Source organism: Scyliorhinus torazame, chromosome 2 (assembly GCF_047496885.1).
Source record: "Scyliorhinus torazame isolate Kashiwa2021f chromosome 2, sScyTor2.1, whole genome shotgun sequence".
NCBI classification, from domain to species: Eukaryota; Metazoa; Chordata; class Chondrichthyes; order Carcharhiniformes; family Scyliorhinidae; genus Scyliorhinus; species Scyliorhinus torazame.
The window spans coordinates 250,038,024-250,059,873 of NC_092708.1; the positions used below are offsets into that span (position 1 = coordinate 250,038,024).

At 51.4% G+C, this 21,850-nt stretch overlaps 1 protein-coding gene across 1 annotated transcript in view; it reads left to right on the forward strand.

Moving 5' to 3' along the window:
* Positions 1-21,850, forward strand: part of LOC140397179 (C-type lectin domain family 18 member A-like) — an 80,194-nt gene that overhangs the window by 35,079 nt on the left and 23,265 nt on the right. The window contains exons 3-5 of the mRNA XM_072486136.1: positions 17,722-17,961; positions 19,698-19,795; positions 21,004-21,125. Coding sequence (XP_072342237.1) covers positions 17,722-17,961; positions 19,698-19,795; positions 21,004-21,125 — 460 coding nt within the window. The remainder of the gene's footprint in view (positions 1-17,721; positions 17,962-19,697; positions 19,796-21,003; positions 21,126-21,850) is intronic.

The following is a 21,850-nucleotide window of genomic DNA, read 5'->3' on the forward strand; positions in this document are numbered from 1 at the left end:
TGGTACAATGATAATGGCATTTTTGACTTATTACTGCAATCAAATCTCAATCAATTAATCTACATGCACGACACGGTTACGGAAAGCTCTAGAACATGGGCGGAATTTTTTGGACCTCCGCTGGCACGTTTGAAGGTCGGGTTGACTCTAAAATTATTGCGTGTGGCCTCCCCGCCCATCCACCCTGACCAATTCGCCATTTTACAGGGGATGGTGATGTAGTTAGATGGCCCACTCGCCTTTGGGCTTATGGAGGCCCTTAAGTGGCCAATTAATGACTACTTCAGTGCCTCATTCTGCCCCTGCTGCTATTTTACCCACTGTGCGGGGGAGGCCCATACAGGTGCATTGCCCAGCAGCCTTTACGGGGAAAGCTAGTGTTTGGTTATGAACTGCTTCTATTATCTCCAAACGGCCTCCTTGTCAAACAGACTCCCCCCTTGGACTGATCTGTTCCCTGTAAGAACACTATTCACGATGCCCTATGCTGCTCTTGCTCATGTATTTGCTTTGTTTGGCCCCTTGTTCCGCACTGTAACCAATCACGGTTTGTCGATGTACCATTTGTCAATGTTCTCTGTTGATTATTCTTCTGTCTACTATGTACGTACTGTGTACGTTCCCTCGGCCGCAGAAAAATACTTTTCACTGTACTTCGGTACATGTGACAATAAATCAAATCATCAATGTCTTTGTAAAACGGCAGAATCTCGCTCAGTTAATGGACACAGCACAGCGACGGAGAGAGTACCCAGCAATGTTACACAACCGCATGCGGTGTGAGGGTGCAGCACTTCACCCATCCCCCTTTCCCTCCCCCCACCTGCTGTTTCCCACCACTCCCCTGCCCCACCGCCAACCGATTCCCAACATGTGAAGGAGGAACCATACTGCATCGCAGCTTTCCTAAGGAAAAATTGAGTTGAAGTAGTTTATTTCTGGAGGATACTCCTGTCCTTAAGAGGTGCTGACTCACGCAACCACATTTAGAGAGGCCTTGACTAGACAACCATGGGCCCTCAGACACCAGTTAGCATGTATTTAATGAGCTGGGGTGGGTGCAGAGGAGGTTGGTTTGCCTGGGACACCTGGCTCCCAGCTGCCTCCAGTCTCGGGACATTCCTCCAAGAGTTCATGGCCGCTCCAAAGCGCTTGACGGATCATTCAATTTGTAACGGCCAGGGTTTTGGAACCTTATCTAACATGAGGGTTTCTGATGCCAGGGGTCAGCTTGAAAACAAGATGTGTGTTTACATAGCCAGTGATCTGGTTGTTCGGTAACCACAGATATGTAGGAGAATGGCTTGCTGGTGGCTCTGACTAATCGAATGATTTTTCTCATTCAAAGGCAAATGTTTACTTCGGATGCATGGGGAGTCAAATCAAACTGACAGGATATTTGCTATTGTCAAGTCCGTGCTGCTTGTAGAATAGCACACAGACCGGAATGTGTTGCATATGGGATAACACAGGTGCTGAATATGTTTCCAGTGCGGTAGCTCACACATTGTACATGGGAAAACACATTGGGTGCAATTCTCCCCCAGAATTTCTAAGTTAATTTGTGGCGGGTTTTTCAGGGAGAACTCTATTGACATCGGGTGGGATTCTCCGGTTGCCGGGCGAACGCGACGGAGAATTCCGCCCAGAATTGTTTTCAACACTGGGAGCTGAATTCAGAGATCGGGCCGCCATTTTGAAAAGGTGCCATGATCTCTAAGTGAGTTTGTGGGTACCCCACACCCATGGGAAATGTCATCCCCTCACACACATGGACCCCCCAAGTGAGGACACCCCGCTATGGGCTCCCTCTGGGTGTCCCCCCTTCAGGCCACCCAAGCCCCATTACAGAACCCCCTCCTTTCTAGGACCGCCCCCATCACCCACCTAACCTCCCAGAGGCCCCTACTTAACTGTCCTGCACACCCCCACCCATCAAACCCCCCTTCACCCTCATTTCATGGGCATGGCCCCCCTGGGCCTTGGCAGTGCTACCCTGGCACTCGGGCACCCTTGCGCCCAAGCAATGCTCCTGCTGGCTGGGCAGTGCCAAGGTGCCCACTGGCAGTGCCAAGGTGTCCTTGTTCCAGGGGAGGGCCAGGGAGCCATCTTGCACTTACACTAATGATCCAGGGATCTCCAGTGGCCCGGGAGAACCCTCCCCCCCCCGGGTGCCATTCCACCTATCCAAGTTTGTGTGGACCAGCACTGATCGGCACCCGGCTGCAACCTCCCTGGGGAGGCCAAAGAATTGAGGGAGGCCATTGGATCCCTCGCAGGTAGGTCGTAAGTCGGTTTATGACCTACTTCCGTGACCTGAGCGTCATTCAGTCCCACCCATTTGGGGCGGGGTGTGCGCGGGGATGCCGGATATGTTGTGGGTGTGTCCGAGGGTGAGGCAGTTTTGGACGGAATATGCAGATGTAATGTTGAAGATTTTGGTAGCTCGGAGTCCGGAGGTGGCAATATTTGGAGTGTCGGAGGATCCGGGAGTGCAGGTGGGGAAAGAGGCCGGTGTATTGGCCTTTGCCTCCCTGATAGCCTGGAGGCGGATTTTGTTGGGCTGGTGGGACTCGGAGGCGGCGAGTGTAGGGGTGTGTGTGAGCGATTTGGCAGAGTTCCTGCACTTAGAGAAAATCAAGTTCGCAATCGGGGGTGCCGAGGAGCGGTTCACATCGAGGCGGCAGCTGTTCATTATTCTTCAAGGAATATTGAGTCGTCAGTGGAGAGAGGGGTTTATTTTTTCTGTTTGTGTTGGGTTGAATGGGGGGGGGGGGGCAGGTGCCGGGGTGGCAGCGAGTAGAGTGTGTTAGGAGGGTGGGAGAGATTGTTGGACGGTGTGTAAGGACGCTTTGGCTGTTTGCTGTTGCCGTGGTTGTTTTTTTGTGTTTTCCTTATTTGTTATGTATATATTTGAAAATGCTTTCAATAAAATGTTTTTCAAAAAACTATGAGATTCAGTCTTGCACAGGATGAAGGTGGGTTTATCCTTCGCAGCGCCTCACTCCACACTCGGCTTGCATCTCCCTTCCCAACTCATCCTCCCGCTTGCCCCGGACCAGCTCCACTCGAGCACCCTCCCACCCCATCAGTTCCCCATATCTATCTGACTCCTTGCCCGCGCCTATCTCATCCTCGGACAGAAGTTTGCCCTGTAGCGCTGGGGAGGGCAGCTGCAGAAACGAACCAACTCCTTCCTCAAGAAGTCCCTCACCTGCAGGTACTTGAACCCAGTCCCCTTCAGCAGCAAGTACACCTCCAATTCCACAAACCTACCCCCCCACCCCCCCACAAACAGGTCCCGAAAATACTCTATCCACAACCGCCCTCACTACCAAAACCTCGCACCCAGCCCTACTGGAACAAACCTGTGGTTGCCACAAATCGGCGCCCACAGGAACATGCCTTCCATCCTACCATGCTGCCGACATTGGTTCCACAACCTCAATGCTGATACCACCATGGAGTACCTGGCCAGTGAGAATGGAAGAGGCACCAATAGTAGTGCCCCCAGACTGGTCCCTTTACCCAAAGCCTCCTCCCTCCGTCCCCACACTGACCTCTCCTCCACCGCCCACTTCCGAACCACAGCTATGTTCACCACTCAATAATAATTGTGCAGATTGGGCAATGCCAGGGCATTCCCCCACCCCCCCCCCCGCCTCCCCAGCATTCCTCACCCCCACCCGCCTATCTATTTCCAGAAACACCTTCTTGGTCTAGGGAACTTACCGCCCACACAAAACCCAGTATCATCTTCTTCACCCCACTAAAAAAAGACTTGGACACAGAAATCGGAGGTTCTGAAACGTGAACAAAAACTTTGACAACACAATCATCTTTACCGTCTGGATCCTTCCAGCAAATGACAAACGCAACACATCCCCCCCTCCTGAAGTCCTTCTTCATTCCCTCCACCAGTTTGGCCAGTTCGACCTGTGCAGCTGGGCCCAACTGTGTGCCACATGTAGCCCAAGATACTGAAAGATCGCCCCTACCAACCGAAACAGCAACCTCCTCAGACTCCGCCCTCCCCTCTTTTCTCCATTTTGAGCTTATATCCAAAAAAAGACTGAACTCCCCCCAAGATCCACGTAATCCTGTCAAACCTTTTGACTCGGTGCTCCACCAAACCCCCCCCCCCCACTCTCAATGCTCCGCCACCCCTCCAAGCCCTCAGTGCAATTACCAACAGTTCAATCGCTAGGGCAAAGAGAAAAGGGGAGAGCGGACACTCCTGCCTTTCCCCCCGATGCAACCCAAAATACTCTGAATTGACACTATTGGTCTGCACACTCGCCTTAGGAGCTCTATACAACAATCTCACCCAGTCAACAAGCCCCCGCCCAAACCCAAACTGTCCCAGCACCCCGAATAAGTACGACCATTCCACATGATCAAAAGCCTTCTCTGCATCCATAGACACCTCCACCTTCCGGTCCATCGAAGGCATCATTATCACGTTCAGTAACCTTCAAACATTGGCCGATAGCTGCCGCCCCTTCCCGAAACCCGTCTGACCCTCCCCTATCACCCCCGGCATACAATTCTCTGTCCGCAATGCCAGCACCTTTGCCACTTGCTTCGGATCCATATTTAATAACGATATCGGGCGGTACAACCCATACTGCTCTGGGTCTTTGTCTTTCTTTAAAATGAGTAAGATAGGCACCTGACACAGCGTAGGAGGACGCTCAGCCTTCCCCACCAACTCGCTGTACATCTCCACTGACAGGAGCCTCAGCTCTGACCCAAGCCTCTTATAAAATTCCACAGAGAATCCGTCCGGGCCCGGGGCCTTCCGTGACTGCATCGCCCCCACACACTCCATCACCTCCCCCAGACCAATTGGGGCCCCCAGCCCCTGTACCCTTGCCTCATCCACCCTCGGGAACTGCAACCCATCCAAAAACCGGCTCATGCCTTCGTCCCCTGCCAGAGGCTCCAAACTGTACAACTTACAATAAAATGCCTCAAACACCCTGGGTGGGATTCTCTGATCCTGAGGCTAAGTGTTGACGCCGTCGTAAACGGCGTCGCGTTTTACGATGCCGTCAACAGGCCCCCAGGATCAGCGATCCTGTGCCCTTCAGGGGCCAGCATGGCACGGGAGCAACTCACACAGCTCCAGCTGCCGATACCGGCGTCAAATGAGCGCTGCGGGTCAGCGCATTCGCGCTGCGGCCAGCGCGAACGCACACATGCACGCTAGCTTCCTTCTCCGCGCTGGCCCCTACGCTACAGGGGCCGCCGTGGAGTAAAGGAGGCCCCCACTAGGAGAAGCCGGCCCGCCGATTGGTAGGCCCCGATCACGGGCCAGGCCACGGTGGAGCCCCCCCCCCCCCCGGGGTCGGATCCCCCTTACCCCCCACCAGGCCACCCCTCGCAGGATGGACGCCGAGGTCCCGCCGGTTAAGACCACATGTGAACGGCGCAGGCGGGATTTGGGTTATCTTGGCGGCCACTCGGCCCATCCCGCATGGAGAATCGGGGGGGTGGGGGGGGCGCATAGAGTGCCCCCGATCGGCGCCACGCTGACCATGCCGCCGCCAATGGCACCGATTCTGTGGTCATCGGAGAATCGGCGGACCATTGTTGGGGCGGCGTCGCGTGAAGCGTGCCCTGCCCGGCGATTCTCCGACTCGGTCCCGGGGTCTAGAATCCCGCCCCCTATTTACCTCTTCCGGCCCCGTTACAAGCTTGACCCTCCCATCCCTCATCCACTCAATCTCCATCGCCACCGTCTGCCTCCTCAACTGATGCGCAAGCCATCCTGCTCGCCTTTTCTCCATGTTCATACACTCCCCTCTGGTCCTGTGCAGCTGTCCAACCACCTCCCCTGTCGACAATAGCCCAAACTCCACTTGGAGCTCCTGTCTCTCCTTCAGCAGCGCCTCCTCAGGCACCACCGAGTATCTCTGGTCCATCGCCAGAATGGCCTCCACCACCAGCCACAGCTTATATGCTTGCTCCGCCCTAATCAAAATAAACTCCCGTCTAACCACTACCTTCACCACCTCCCCCAACGTAACTGCCGAGACCCCCCACCTCGTCTTATCATGCTCCACATAGTTCCGAATAGCCAACCCTATCTTCTCACAGACCTCCTCATTGGCCTCTAACCCCACATCCAACCTGCACTGCAGCCTCTGGCAGCTCGCGCCCTCCACCCTCAAATCCAACCAGTGCAGCACGTGGCAGACACCACGATCGCCGAATACTCGGTCCCAACCACCCCCATCAGCAGTGCCTTTTCCAGGACAAAAAATATAATCCAGTACCCGCTGTGGACATGCGAAAAGACTGGAAATTACTTCGCCCTCGGCGAATTTTAGAAGTATGGAGTCACATCCCTTCTGAATTAAATTATTATTGGACAGGGCAGCACGGTGGCACAGTGGTTAGCATTGCTGCCTCATGGCACCGAAGTCCCAGGTTCGATCCCGGCTCTGGGTCACTGTCCGTGTGGTGTTTGCACATTCTCCCCGTATTTGCATGGGTTTCACCCCCACAACCCAAAGATGTGCAGGCTATGTGGATTGGCCACGCTAAATTGCCCCTTATTTGGAAAAAATGAATAGGGTACTCTAAACTTTTTTTAAAAATTATTATTGGACATTTAAAAAGAATAAAAGTAAAAGTTATTGTTATTTACTGTGTTTTTCCATCACATTTATCTCTCGCTCTCTTATTTTCATCTTACTTCCCTTCTCGACTTTGCTTTCTGTAAATAGGGTTTATATTAAATAAAACATTTATACTTTGTAGTCCAAACTCTTTGGGGTAATTTTAACCTGCAGAAATAGGTGAGTTGGGGTCAGGTGAGATGTACATTTAAAAAATGTATTTTATTAAAAAATATTCAAGAATTCTAAAAGGGAGAGTGTCAACATGGCCGCGAGGTTGAATGACCGGCAGGAGTAATGGTGAATGATTGATCGTCAGACTGGAGGAAGGTTTATATTGGAGCCCCCCGCCCCACCACCCCCCCCCCCCCCCACACCCAAAAGGAGTTAGCATTAGGACTCCTGCTTTTCCTGCTGGATTTGGGTGTGCATGGCACAATTTAAACATTTGTAAAAATTGGAAGTATCGTGAACTGTGAGGCAGATAGATAGAGACTTCAAAAACATAGACTGGGCTGGTAGAATGGGAAACCATCGACAGATGAGATTTAATGGAGGGAAGTGTGAAGTGATACATTTGGTAGGAAGAACAAGGAGAGGCAAAGGATACAGTTCTAAAGGGGGAGGCGGTGGCATAGTGATATTTTCTCTGGACTAGTAATCCAGAGACCCAGGGTAATGCCCTGGGGACCCGGCTGATGGTGAAATTTGAATTGCATAAAAATCTGGAATTAAAAGCCAACGATGACCATGAAACAATTATTGTAAAAACCCATTTGTTTAATTAATGCCCTTACTCAATGCTGTACTTACAGGAGAGAGTACCCAGTGAGGTTCTACCTCACGTATATAATTGTTGTAAAGTAAATGGGGGTGGGGTAGTTTAGTGTGGAACCGTACTTATCTGGTCTGGCCACATTTGACTCCAGATCCACAGCAATGTGGTTGGCCCTTAAATTTCTTCTGAAAGAGAGACACTCAGCTCAGAGGGCAATAAGGTTTGGGCAACAATTAGCTGGCCTGCCCACATCCCATGAAAGAAAGCAACGGGCCTGCGGGTATGTAGGATTTTGGTCCAGAAGTCAAGGAATACCCAAAAAAGGGGTCAAAGTCACTGCTTGACAAGGTCAGGACTGGGTTGCTCTGGAGGAGAGGGAATGCAGGGCGTTCTGTTACTGCCAGTCTCCACAACATACGTACTGTGGCAGTCACGGGTTTTCTGCCCCACGTGGCTACAGTTCAAACAGCTCACCAGGGCAGACCATCTCGGCACTGAGTTCCTGGATGGTCCAGATTCCTAGTTAGACAATGGGCCTTCATTTGCCGCTGCCTCAGGTATTCTAGGAACGTTACCATGGATCTGTTCCCCGATTGTAAAGATTGTATGGGAAATGGGGGAGCAACTCTTCGCAGGGCACTGTCTTCATGCTATTACCACCCTGCACTCTATGGCCTAATGGCTCTTGACTCTCGGGGAATCAAAATGATGGAATCACCCTTCCTCGTGCACCAGTTATCAAGATCAAGCTTCTCTGTGAATCCACTCGGGCTTTCAGTCGGGAGCAGTTTGGCATTACAGAACTTGGATGGCTCCTGGAGAGTCCTCCTGTAGGTTAGCATCTACTTTCCCGAGCTGACCTTTGATCAAAATGTCTCGGCTGATTTTCTGTCTTAACGCTGGAAACGTGCAGCGAGGGGAACCTGTTTAAGTCCCCTCTTCTCTAATTGCAAATATGAGCATAAAAACAAACGAATTAGGAGCCCTGCTCCGCCATTCAATAAGATCATGGTTAATCTGATTGCAACCTCAACTCCACTACCTCAAATAACCTTTGACTCCCTTATAGAATTATAGAATCCCTACAGTGCAGAACGAGGCCATTCAGCCGATAAAGTCTGCACCGACTCTTTGAAAGGACACCTTATTTAGGCCCACTCCCTTGCAACTCCGTAACCCCACCTAACCTTTGGACAGTCAGGGGCAATTTAGCATGGCCAATCCACCTAACCTGCATATCTTTGGACTGTGGCAGGAAACCGGAGCACCCGGAGGAAACCCACACAGACATGGAGAGAAAGTGCAAACTCCACACAGGCAACCACCCAAGGCCGGAAAGGAACCCAGGTCCCTGGTGCTGTGAGGCAGCCATGCTAACCACTGTGCCACCGTGCTGCCCCTTGTTTGTTAAGAATCAATCTACCCCTGCCTTAAAGTTATTCATTGACCCTGCCTCCACCGCTCTCTGGAGAGAAGACTTTCAAAGACTCGCGACTCTTTGTGAGTAAAAAGAATCTCATCTGCATCTTAAATGACAAACTGTGATCTCCTAGTTCTCCCACAAGGGAGCATCCACCCTGTCAAGTTACCTCAGGAACTTATATATTTCAATACGATCACTTTTAATTCTTCTAAACTCCAGTGGATACAGAACCAGCCTTTCCTCATAAGATAATCCCCCCACCCCAGGTATCAGTTGAGTCAACCTGCTCTGTACGCTTCCAACGTATTTACATCCTTTCTTAAATAAGGAGACCAAAACTGTACACGGCACTCTAGATATGGCCCTGTACAATTGTAGAAAAACATCCCTACTTTTATATCCCATTCCTCAATTTGGTGCGAGGAGGAGGGGTTCGAGATTCATATCCACTGTCACTCCCGACCCTTCTTTCACGGCCTGGATCTCACCTGGGAAAGGGGTTTGTGCAAGCTCTTGGTGGTGACCTCTGCTGTCCCTAGTGGGCGAAGATGGTTTGTCACCTCTGCCTTCAGCCTCGGTTTGAGTCTGAACTTTTTTTTTTCAACTACGGCCCTGACACAAACACTGACATTTCCTCACCACATTGGGAAGGGGGGAACACTCTCAACTATATTGTCTCAGCCAGGGCTGGAGTTGGCTGTATAAAAGCTAATTCCTGCAGATGCTGGAATTTGAAACAGATCAAAAAATACTGGACAATCTCAGCAGGCCTGGCAGCATTGTGTCTGACCCATCTCCTGCACCTCTGTTCTCACCCCTTCTTCCCCCTCCCAGATTCAGAATAGGGCCCCCTTGTCCTCATTTTTCACCCTGCCAGCCTCCGCATTCAAAGAATCATCCTCTGGCAGTTCCACCAACTGCAGCATGATTCCACCACCAAACACATCATCCCCTCACTCCCCCAATCAGTATTCCACAGGGAGCGTTCCCTCAGGGATACCCTGGTCCACTCCTCCATCATCCCCAACACGTCACCTTCTTCCCACAGCACCTTCCCATACAATCACAGAAGGTGTAACACCCGCCCCTTTACCTCCTCCCTGTTCACCATCTCAGGCCCTAAACACACCTTTCAAGTGAAGCAGCGCTTCATGTGTACCTCTTTCAATCTGGTCTATTGCATTTGCTGCTCCCAATGCGATCTACTCTACATTGGAGAGACTAAACGCAGACACCTCAGGCCCGTCCGTAAGCAGGTCCCAGACCGTCCTGTTGCTTGCCATTTCAACTCACCATCCTGCTCTCATGTCCACATGTCCGTCCTTGGCCTGCTGCAATGTTCCAGTGAAGCCCAGCACAAACTGGAGGAACAGCACCTCATCTTACGATTAGGCACATTGCAGTCTTCCGGGCTTAACATTGAGTTCAACAACTTCAGACTGTGCTCTCTCCCCTCACCTTCACCCCATTTTTATTTCTATCAGTTTATTTTCATTTCTTCCATTGATCTGTTTTCCCCTCACCATTGTCTCCCCTCCCCCCACTCCACTAGGGCCATCTGTTCTGAGTTGTCCTTTGACACACTGCTTAACTCTGTTCTGCCATTAACACATTCTGATTTCTTAATGTGCCACTATCAGCACCCCTCTCAGTCATTATCACCACCATTTACATCCCCTTTGACAAATATATTGTGGACAAAAAGACAATCTCCACCTATCACTGGCTCTCGATCCGGCCCCAATGCTCCACGCCTACAGTGTAAATCTCATCGCATTTCCAGTTCTCTCCAAACTTAACATAGAGCCACCCAGATTCGAAACCGTTAGCTCCCTCTCTCTTCACAGATGCTGTCAGACCTGCTGAGATTGCCCAGCATGTTCTGTTTTTTGCCTCATGACTGCAGCCTCTTTGGGAGGCGAATGGCATTCTTCCCAGCAGGCTCCACTTCAAATTACATCCCTGTTTCCCCTCTCAAATTCTTGAGTAGTCGAGGGTGTCATAATATCCACTCATGTATATAATGAGATGCAGACTGGCAGTGATTGACACACAGGATGACCAGTAAGCACACAACACAGTGCAGCCAGACAGGACACTACCACTATAAAGCCAGAGGGCACTAGGTTTCCCGCTCTCTCTGGACCCAGCCACTGAGACAGTCAGAGTCCACGAGCTAGCACAGTGCAAACACCATGCGGTAGCTAGTAAGTCTGGTCAGGCTAGTACAAGGTCTCCAGTCAGTTCGGTATAGTGTCGACCCACAGTTAAATATGTATGTTAGTTCTATCGTTGAATAAAACAGTGTTGGATCTTCTACAGTGTTAGAGGTCTGTTTCTCGCATCATCAAGTGCAGTCCACACCGAACCGACATGCCTAACACATCATGGTGCCACAGAGTGATACTGAAAATTGACGGACCTACCTCGAGTGAATCAGCATTGACCAGCAAGCAGCCATCCGGTGACATGGAAAACATCCAGCCTCCTCCGCAGCTCCGCATCTCCGGCAACCTCGGCGCAAATTGGGAGCTCTTCAAGGAAAAGTTCCTCCGACCTCGAAGCAGCATCGGATGCCAGGAAGATCGCGCTATTTCTCTCCACCGCGGGGGACCACGCCATCCACATCTACAACTCCCTCACGTTCGCTGACGGCGAAGATAAAACAAAATTCAAAACAGTCCTGCTGAAGTTTGACAGCCACTGCGACATTGAGGTGAATGAGAGCTTTGAACGGTACGTTTTCCAGCAGAGGCTTCAGGGTAAGGATCAACCTTTTCAGTCCTTCGTCACCCATCTCCGCATCCTAGCGCAGTCATGTAACTATGACTCGACATCTGATTCCATGATCCGGGATTAGATCGTTTTCGGGGTCCACTCCGACTACCTTCGGTAGCAGCTCCTGAAAGTTGACCCTCTCTGTCGCTATCGAGACGTGCGTTGTCCATGAGCATGCTAAGAATCGTTATTCCCACATCAGGGCGGCAGAAACTGCAAAGCTGGCCTCCCACGAGGCGGAACGGTGCAGGCCATTGCACAAATGCAGGGCCTGAGCATCGAGGAGAGTGGCCGTTTCGCACGCTTTTCCAGCGTCCCTGCGCATGCGTGCCACGACCGGGTGGACGACGAGCCCGACAACCGGACTGCGCAGGTGCGTACGTCGACCGACCGCACTGCGCATGCGCGATGGCGCATGGAACACGCTGACGTCGGCGTCATGACGTGTCCGAATTGTGGCTCCGCCCACTTAAAGTGGCAATGTCCTGCAAAAGGACGCCGGTGTCTACAGTGTGGCAAGCTTGGCCACTACGCAGCCCTTTGCAGATCTGCTCCACCGCTCAGCAGCCAGCGATCCCAGCTGCGGCGCAGAAGTGTCCGCTCAATACAACAAGGCATGCCAGATTCCGATCCTGACAGCCCAATAGACCTTGATGCTGAGTGCCTCAAGTCCTCATACCGGGTGGGCATCATAACTACACATGAGCTGCCTTCCACCACACCTACGCAACGCCTCTCGATCCTCAGTGTGGATCCCGACGACGAGTGGTCTGCTGTCCTCACAGTGAACAAGGCTCGCATCTGGTTCAAACTGGACACCGACGCATTGGTGAACCTTAGGTCAAAATCCAACCTCGACACCATTCGCGCCAAACCAAGCATTCTTCCACCGGCCTGCCAGCTCCTTGACTACAATGGCAACGCCATAGCTGCCAGTGGCTCGTGTCAACTAGGGGTATCCAACAAGGCGATCAAGGCGACGCTGCGGTTTGAAATTGTCGGGCCTGATAGAGCATCTCTGCTCGGTGCTCGTGCCTGCAAGCTCCTGAACCTTGTTCAGCGAGTCCACACCATGTCATCATCACCGGCGACGGCCTCGCCCGATGGAAACTTGCAAGCCGACATAGATGACATCATCACGCAGTACCACAGCGTGTTCGACGGAATGTGCACGCTCCCATACCGATCCAAAATCCTGCTCAAGCCGAACGCCACCCCTGTAATTCATGCACCTCTCCTGGTGTCGGCGTCCCTCAAGGATCATCTGAAGAAGCAATTACAGGACCTCCAAGACCAGGGCATCATATCAAAGGTCACAGAGCCCACAGACTGGGTCAGCTCCAAAGTCTGCATCAAGTACCCGTCAGGGGAGCTTCGCATTTGCATTGACCCTAAGGATCTAAACTGCAACATCATGAGGGAGCATTACCGATACCAAAATGAGAAGAGTTGACCAGTGAGATGGCTCATGCCAAATTCTTTACTAAGCTGGACACCTCCAAGGGTTTTTGGCAAATACAACTGGATGGGTCCAGTCGCAAGTTGTGGACGTTCAACACCCTGTTTGGTCGTTACTGCTACAACCGGATGCCTTTTGGCATCATATCTGCCTCCGAAGTATTTAATCGCATCCCCAACAGATGATGGAGGGCATCGAGGGGGTGCGAGTATACGTTGACGATGTCATTATCTGGTCCACAACTCTCCAGGAACACATCGCTCTCCTCAAGAAGGTATTCCAAAGAATCCATGAACATGGTCTTCAGCTCAACAGGGCAAGCGCTCATTTGGTCAATCGGAGATCAAATTCCTAGGTGACCACATCTTGCAGCAGGGTGTGCGGCCAGACACCGACAAGGTCTCGGCGATCAACGCCATGAAGACCCCGGAGGACAAAAAGTTGGTCCTCCACTTTCTCGGGAAATTCATTCCCAATATGGCATCCCACACCATGGTCCTCCGCCACCTCGTCAAAAAGTCGACGGAATTCCAGTGGCTGCCCACGCATGAAGAGGAATGGCGGGAGCTGAAAGCAAAACTCACGACAGCCCCGGTCCTAGCGCTCTTCGACCCAACCAAGGAAACCAAGATATCAACTGATGCAAGCCAGGACGGCATTGGGGCGGTGCTCCTTCAGCGAGACGACTCCTCGCCCTGGGCTCCAGTGGCGTATGCCTCCAGGGCCATGACGCCCACTGAGCAACGGTACGCTCAGTTTGAGAAGGAGTGTCTGGGCCTCCTAACAGGGATAGTCAAGTTCCACGACTATGTTTATGGCCTGCCGAAATTCACGGTAGAGACGGACCACAGGCCTCTAGTCCACATAATCCAGAAGGATTTAAACGACATGACACCTCGGTTACAGCGTATTCTTCTAAAGCTACGCCGCTACGACTTCGAACTGGTCAACACGCCAGGTAAAGAACTGATCATTGCAGATGCCCTGTCCAGGTCCATTACCACACAGCATGAACAAAGTGACCTCATCTGCCACATAGAAGCCCAAGTGCAGTTGTGTGCCTCGAACCTTCTGGCCTCCAATGAACAGGTGGTCCAAATTTGTGAGGATTCAGCCAAGGATCCTCTGCTGCAGCGCGTGATGCAGCACCTCAGCAATGGCTGTCAGAAGGGACAATGTCCCCAGTTCTATAATGTAAAAGACGACCTGACGGTGGTGGAGGGAATCCTTCTGAAACTCGACAGAATCGTAAATCCTCAGAGTATGCGTGCTATGGTGCTGGGCCAACTCCATGAGGGTCATCTTGGGGTCGAGAAATGCCGACGCAGAGCTCGGGAGGCGGTCTATTGGCCGGGCATCAGCCAGGACATTGCCGACACAGTCCTCAACTGCCCTACCTGTCAAAAGTTTCAGCCAGCTCAACCGAAAGAAATGTCGCAGCAGCACGAGATCGTGACCTCTCCGTGGTCCAAAGTCGGTGTAGACCTTTTCCACGCCAAGGGGCGTGACTACGTACTCCTGGTCTCGACTACTAGGGCAGCACGGTAGCCTTGTGGATAGCACAATTGCTTCACAGCTCCAGGGTCCCAGGTTCGATTCCAGCTTGGGTCACTGTCTGTGCGGGGTCTGCACATCCTCCCCGTGTGTGCGTGGGTTTCCTCCGGGTGCTCCGGTTTCCTCCCGCAGTCCAAAGATGGGCAGGTTAGGTGGATTGGCCATGATAAATTGCCCTTAGTGTTCAAAATTGCCCTTAGTGTTGGGTGGGGTTACTGGGTTATGGGGATAGGGTGGCGGTGTTGACCTTGGGTAGGGTGCTCTTTCCAAGAGCCGGTGCAGACTCGACGGGTCGAATGGCCTCCTTCTGCACTGTAAATTCTATGATAATCTACTTCTCCAATTACCCAGAAGTAGTAAAACTGTCCGACCTCACGTCGAAGGCGGTAATCAAAGCCCGCAAAGAAACGTTCGCCAGGCACGGGATACCGCTCACGGTAATGAGCAACAACGGTCCATGCTTTTACAGCCAGGAATGGTCTGACTTTGCACAGTCCTACAACTTCCGTCACGTTACCTCCAGTCCCCACTACCCGCAGTCAAACGGGAAGGCCGAGAAAGGGGTCCACATTGTAAAGCGGCTGCTGTGCAAAGCTGCAGATTCAGGCTCTGATTCTACCCTGGCGATGCTGGCATACAGGGCAACCCCACTGTCCACTGGGTTGTCACCAGCGCAGATGCTCATGAATCGCACTCTGAGGACCACAGTTCCAGCCATCCACGTTCCCGACCTTGACCACCTCACGGTCCAACAGAAAATGCAGCAGTCACGGGCCCAACAGAAAGCCACGTACGATGCCCATCCCACGGATCTGCCCGAGCTGGCCCCAACTGATCATGTTCGCGTACAGTTGCCTGAGGGCGGCTGGTCAGCCACAGCTGTTGTGCTCAAACAAGTGGCCCCAAGATCATTCCTTGCCTGCATGGCTGATGGCTCCCTGCTACGGCGCAACAGACGGGCACTGCAAAGAGTTCCATGCCCGCTACCTGACCGGCGTGCCCTGCCGCCTACAATGCCTCCTCCGGACGTACCCTACCACGAGGCCACCGATCTATCAACAATCCTGGGCCCCGATCGTGGGCCAGGCCACATCGGAGGCCCCCCCCCCCCCCCATTGTCGGACTCCCCCTCCCTCCCCCCGCCACCCGACCCTACAACGCCGAGGTCCCGCCGGCTCAAGAGCAGGTTAGAACGGCGCCGGCAGGACTCGGTTCGTTTCTTACGGCCGCTCGGCCCAGCCGATTAGAGCGGCCCACGACCGGCGCCGTGCCAACCACACCGGCGCCAATGGCGCCGATTCTCCGCTCTGTGGGGATTCTCCGTCCCGTCCCAGGGCTGAAACAATCCTGCCTGCAGTGCCTGAAAGTGGGGTTTTCAGAGGGGAATTTTATAGTTATGTGAATGGAAAGGAAGAAAAGGAATGTGATTAGCTGAGCACATCTTAGAGAGAGTCAACAGAGCCATGATTGGCCAAATGACCTTCTCCCTTGCCACCGTCTGTGATCCTAAGCCCTGCCTACTAATTGGTTTATGGGAGGTGGACCAGACGTGAGCAGTGAGCCTGCTCCCAGGAGCCGGGTTGGACATTTAAACATTTACCGAGGCTCGGGACCTGTCTTATGGCTTTAGTTCTGGATACCTGGGTTTCTCAGGCCTCGGGAAACCTGCTGCTGAAGGCAGGCAGGGTGAGTGTTAGGGAGAGGGTAAGTGCCTTTACAGCAATGCTTGTGGGTCTGGAAGACAGGTGTGCTTTCCCTGGTCTGCTAAACGACCTTCTTCCATCTTCGGGGCTTGCATGTCTCAGTCAGGATCCTCCAGTCTGATTGGTTGAAGAGCTGCAATGCTGCTTGCCCTGCTCTACAGATTTCCCCCATTTTGAGAAAGATCCCTAAATACCACCAGTTGCCACTCAGACACCCTTAAGAAGTCAACGTAATAAAGGGAGCACTGGTCCACTAAACCCTGGCCAATAATTCAGGAATTAACAGGGTGCCTAAGGACGATTTATGAAATGAAAGTCGCTTATTGTCACAAGTAGGCTTCAAATGAAGTTACTGTGAAAAACCCCTCGTCGCCACATTTAGAAATGGTTCTTTTTGTCATGTGAGAGTATCTTTAAGAAATGGATGTTTAAGCAATGTACCTTTAAGAAATGGAGCTGATCATATTACTGAAGTGATGTCAGAGGGTGGGGGGAGCTGAGCTCACTTCTGCTTTTTGAGTTTCAGTTTGAGAGAGCAGCTTGGGTGTGCCTGTGTGTTTCCAGTGAGCTGCATGAAGAAAACAAAGGGGCTGTAGCTGAAGTAACCAAAAGCAGCAGCTCGGTTGAACCCTGTCTCACTATATATATTGAATGTAACCTAATGTGCTCCTGTTTTGAAGGTTGGTTAAGTCTTTTGGATGTTAAAAGGACAGCTGAAATGATTACTTAGTCTTTGGGGGTTATCTTTGAATTAATGAGTGTTAAGATATTCAATGGTTGTTTTAAAAAGGTTAACTTGAGTTGATAGAATAAACATTGTTTTGTTTTAAAAAAACACGTCCAGTTATGCTGCATCACACCTGTAGAGTGCGCCGTGTGCTCCCCACACCACAATCTATTAAAAGTTGTTGGTCAGTTGAACTCCATGTTACACTTTGGGGTTCTCTAAACTCTGACCCATGACATTATGCACAACATTGAAACTCAGGAATTGGGCTAAGGAGTGTTTGAGCGATCACAGATCTGCTTCCCCTGAGGAGCCTCAGTCCTGGTTTTGACATACTGGCAGGAAAAGGAAAACACCATACACAACCTCAGGATGACCCTGAGCTCTTCACAATGAATTAAGTACTTTTGAACTGTAGTTACTGTTCTAAATGTAGGAATTGTGGCACACAGCAGAATTCCACTGGAAGCAATGTGGCAATGACCAGAGAATCTGTTTTATTGATACTGGCCGAGGACAACAGGGCGAATTCCTCTGACCTTTGAAATAGTGCAGTGGGGTGATCAGTGGGTCAATCCCCGTTTTTAACATCTCATCTGATAAACGGAAGCCATGAGCATGGGGAAGCGCCGGTGTAAACACTGTCTTATCCTCATCTGCTTTCCTCCTGCAGGAATGGAGTGAGAAACTCGCCCGACTGGCACAGCTGAGGGCCAGAGGCTGCCACAGGAAACACCAGAGCCAGTGGGCTCAGAGAGACGAGGAGGAGGAGATCGGTTGGAATTATCACTCCTCGCCCCATGGAACGATGTCCGTCTCTGAAATCATGGACCTGTGGTTCCGGGAGGCTCAGAACTATCGCTACCACACGGGTCAGTGCAAATACAACGCCTCCTGCCACCATTATACTCAGGTTGGTGCCCACAAACTGAGAAACCACCTCCATTTACAGCAGAACCCAAGATCGCCAATCTATACGCCTCAGGCGCAATTCACCCAAACAATTTAAGTGTAATTTTGAACAGGTTCGGCAGGGTGTTTCGCACCGAACTTTTGGTGAGGTCATCCACACTTGGTCATTTTTTTGGACCTTGGGAGTTTCTTCCCAGTCTAACCCACACTTCAAAATATTTTCAGCAATGGGAAGCTGAACTCGCCGGCGAGACCGGCTCCTGAGAGATCAGGGCGCCATTTTGAAAGGGTGCCCCAATCTCTAAGTGAGCCTGCGGGTTTCCCCCACAACCCACGGGAAATGCCACCCCTCCCCTGCAGACATGGGCATTCCCCCCACCCCCCCACCCCCCCTGCAGACATGGGCATTGCCCCCCCCCCAGTGAGGACACCCCGCTATGGAGTCGCTGAGGGCCCCGCCCTTTTCAGGCTCTCAACCCACTTTCGGTCCCGCCTTTTCAGGACCCCCTTCACCCCCCAATCTTTATCAGGCCCCTTCATATCCCCTTCTCCCCCCTACCCTTCATACCCCCCTCACCCCCCCCCCCCCATTCGTGGGCATGGTCCCCCCCACAGGCCCTGACCTTGGTAGTGACAATCTGGCAGCCGGACACCCTGGCATTGCCAGCATAGCACCTGGAAAGTGCCCTTGGCACCCTGGCAGTGCAAGGTTGGGACTGCCAGGAGATCCATTTTTTACTGCCAAGATGTACAGGTGCCAGGGGGAATGCCAGGGTAATACCCTGCCTGTTCCCAACCACCCGGGGCGGGTGCCAACAGCCTCCGAGACCCCCACTGCGTTGCCATTATGCCTGGTACTTGTGGAAACCAGTGCTAATTGGCACTCAGTTGAGGATATGCAGGTGCAGTCGGTGATTCCCGAGCATTGGGTAAATGAATGTCGGGATATTTAAATGACCCATTGAATTATCTGGGTCACACCCAGCGAGGGCGTGAACCAGATCACGTCGGACGTAAAGGGTCAGGTGACTTGCGATGAGACCGGTGCCTGATATGCCCGATTTGGGCAATTCCTGGGATACACCGTTGCGCCCGGCAAAGTGAATCATGAGGCTCATCTGAAGTTAATTGGCGGAATTTTGAAACCTCTGCGTCTTTTCACACTGACTGGTACATGCAATGTCACCTAACTTGTTTTGTGCTGTTTGTGCTCTTATGTACCACTATGTCCTGTTCTGTGCTGTCCACTATCCTGTGCTATTTCCTTCTGCCTTATACTGACCCTGTTTTATTCCCTGTGCTATACCTTGCCCCACACTCCATTCCAGAGAACCAGTTAGTGAAAGATGGAACTGGAAATAATGTATACTTTAATATTTATTTACAGAGGTACACATGTTAAACATACACGCCCTCATGTAGCAACCACAATTTTAATCTGTGTCTATTTTTAGGGGCTCAAGTGAATCCCCAGTTAATGCCCACCACCTGCGTACAAGTAAGCACACTAGTACACAACTAACATCCTGCGCTGGACTCTTCTGCCTTGTGCCATTCTCTGCCCTGTGTTCTGATCTTTGTTCTGCCACCCGCTCTTTGCCCTCTGCCATGCCCTTTTGCTTGCCTCCAAAGGTAGCCCAATCCCATCCACAACGTGCTTTTTAGAGTCCCGCAAGTGAAAGAAATGTTAAAAGAGGAGATGGAGTGAGCTCTGATGTCCTTGGATTTATTTTCCAGCTTGTCTGGGCTACCTCCAGTGAGATCGGATGTGGGAAACGCACTTGTTTTCAGAATGGAGAGTGGATCGATGTTGTCATCTGTGCCTATTCCCCAGGGTAAGACTCTAATCATGATGCGGTTGCCAAATCTAGTTTGGCTGCATTCCTGGGACTGTTGTCACATAACCTCCTCCCTCCAATGGCCCACCTGCCATTAGTCAGCTGGTATGTCCATCTTCACAATGCACCATCTCTCCACGACTTGTTGGAAAGTGGAATGGGTTCTTCGTTACCCAATCGGCTTACTGTTTTCTGTCAGTCAACCATCCTTTTTCCACCCCCAATACTTTTATAACTAAGAGACAAAAACTTCAAAGATTTTTTAAAAACTACAACCATTTGCAGTTTACTGCATCTGCTCCTCCTTTTTGTAGAATATCCAGTTTTGTCCGCCTTTTAAAGTGATTCTTTTAAAATGTGAGATGCCAAATGTGTCAGCTGTGACCCAGTGGAAGAACTCTGACCCCTGTGAGAGGCAATCAAATCCCCGCTCCAAATACTTGAATGCAAAACCAGGGAAAGAAGAAAATGGAACCTCGGCACAAGTCTCTCTCTCTCTCTCTTTCCCCCCCCCCCCCCCCCCCACCCCCCCCCCCACCCCCCCCCACCGCTCAGTGGTGTTACTGAGTTGGTGCATGTGTGACCATCCTTCCATTCTGTACCAGATTATTATCCAATTGAATGAGTCGACCTACCCCCCCCCCCCCCCCCCCCCCCCCACCGCTCAGTGGTGTTACTGAGTTGGTGCATGTGTGACCATCCTTCCATTCTGTACCAGATTATTATCCAATTGAATGAGTCGACCTACCTGGTAGGCGCATGTACCAGACCATAAGGACACAAAATCGGCTTCTGCCAAGAATTGTACTCCTCCCAGTTCATGCTTCTCAGAGAGCACTGAACACAGGCACAACTCAGAGTGGGTACCTTTGAGGTTCCACAGACTGAAGAGAACCAAGATGATGTACGGACCTTTCACCTTTCACCTCTGGCGATAGGGGATCAGGTTGGTCCCAGACTGATGGGATGATGTTCTCCCCTCACCAACAGTATTAACCCTGTTTGCCGTAGCAACAGGAACAGGCCAAATGGAGCCTGTGTCACTGCCATGTAAAAGGACCAGGTGAAATATAAGCATGAGCTGCTTTGCCAGTGCAGCTGAACGCATTGCCGCTGTTTCCAGTTTAAGTTTAGCATTGCTCAGCATTGTACAACAGCCGGGGCTCCCATCGGGTTGCGTCTTATGTGTCATTGTTTGGTTTCAGGGGAAACTGGGAAATCAATGGAAGAACAATCATTCCTTACAAGGAAGGGCCTTCATGTTCCCTCTGTACTTCCCGCATGTCAGGTTGTTTTAAATCCTGGGATCACCATGGTGGACTGTGCGGTGAGTAGCTGCAGGAGCGCAGTTTTCCTGTTATCATTACGAACCTGTCACTGCTACGGACTGTCAGGTTCACTGTATCCTCATGGCTAATTGGGTGATATATTCAAAACTTAACATTGAAGCCAAAGTGTCCAGATAGTTGGAGAAATTAGCGGAGATTTTTAAAAACTTTATGCTGATGGGGAAAAGAAGGTGGTTCACACAGGAGAGAAACTTGAACTCAGAAGGACCGGCAGTTCTGAGTTCGAACAGACCCCATTTTGGCTCCTTTAACCTGCTGTGTCGGAATCACAAATTGATGAAGTAGACATAAATGATATTGAAGGGCTGATCAGGTTTGTACAACTGTCATGATCTGAAGTTTTTTAAATACCCCACTCTTTAAACTTGGAAAACAAAACACAGCCTGCAACTGTCAGTGAGATTTTTTACAAACCTGTTTCTGGGCTGCTTTAATTAACAAGCATAAAGGAAAAATTAACATCTGGTTGTGCAGCTTCAATGTTGTAATTTCCCAAAGGTTATCATTGTGTCATGAATAGTTGGCTGAGCCTCAAAAGCAACAATTATCTCAGCAGGGTATTCTGAGCACCCAACTTGATTAGGGCTGGAATTCTCCAGCCTTGGCAATTCACTTTTCCCGCCGGTGGCGCACCCCTGCCCGTGGGTTTCCCGCCGGCGAGGGGTGGCTTCAATGGGAAATTCAAGCAGGTGGCGTGCGGCCG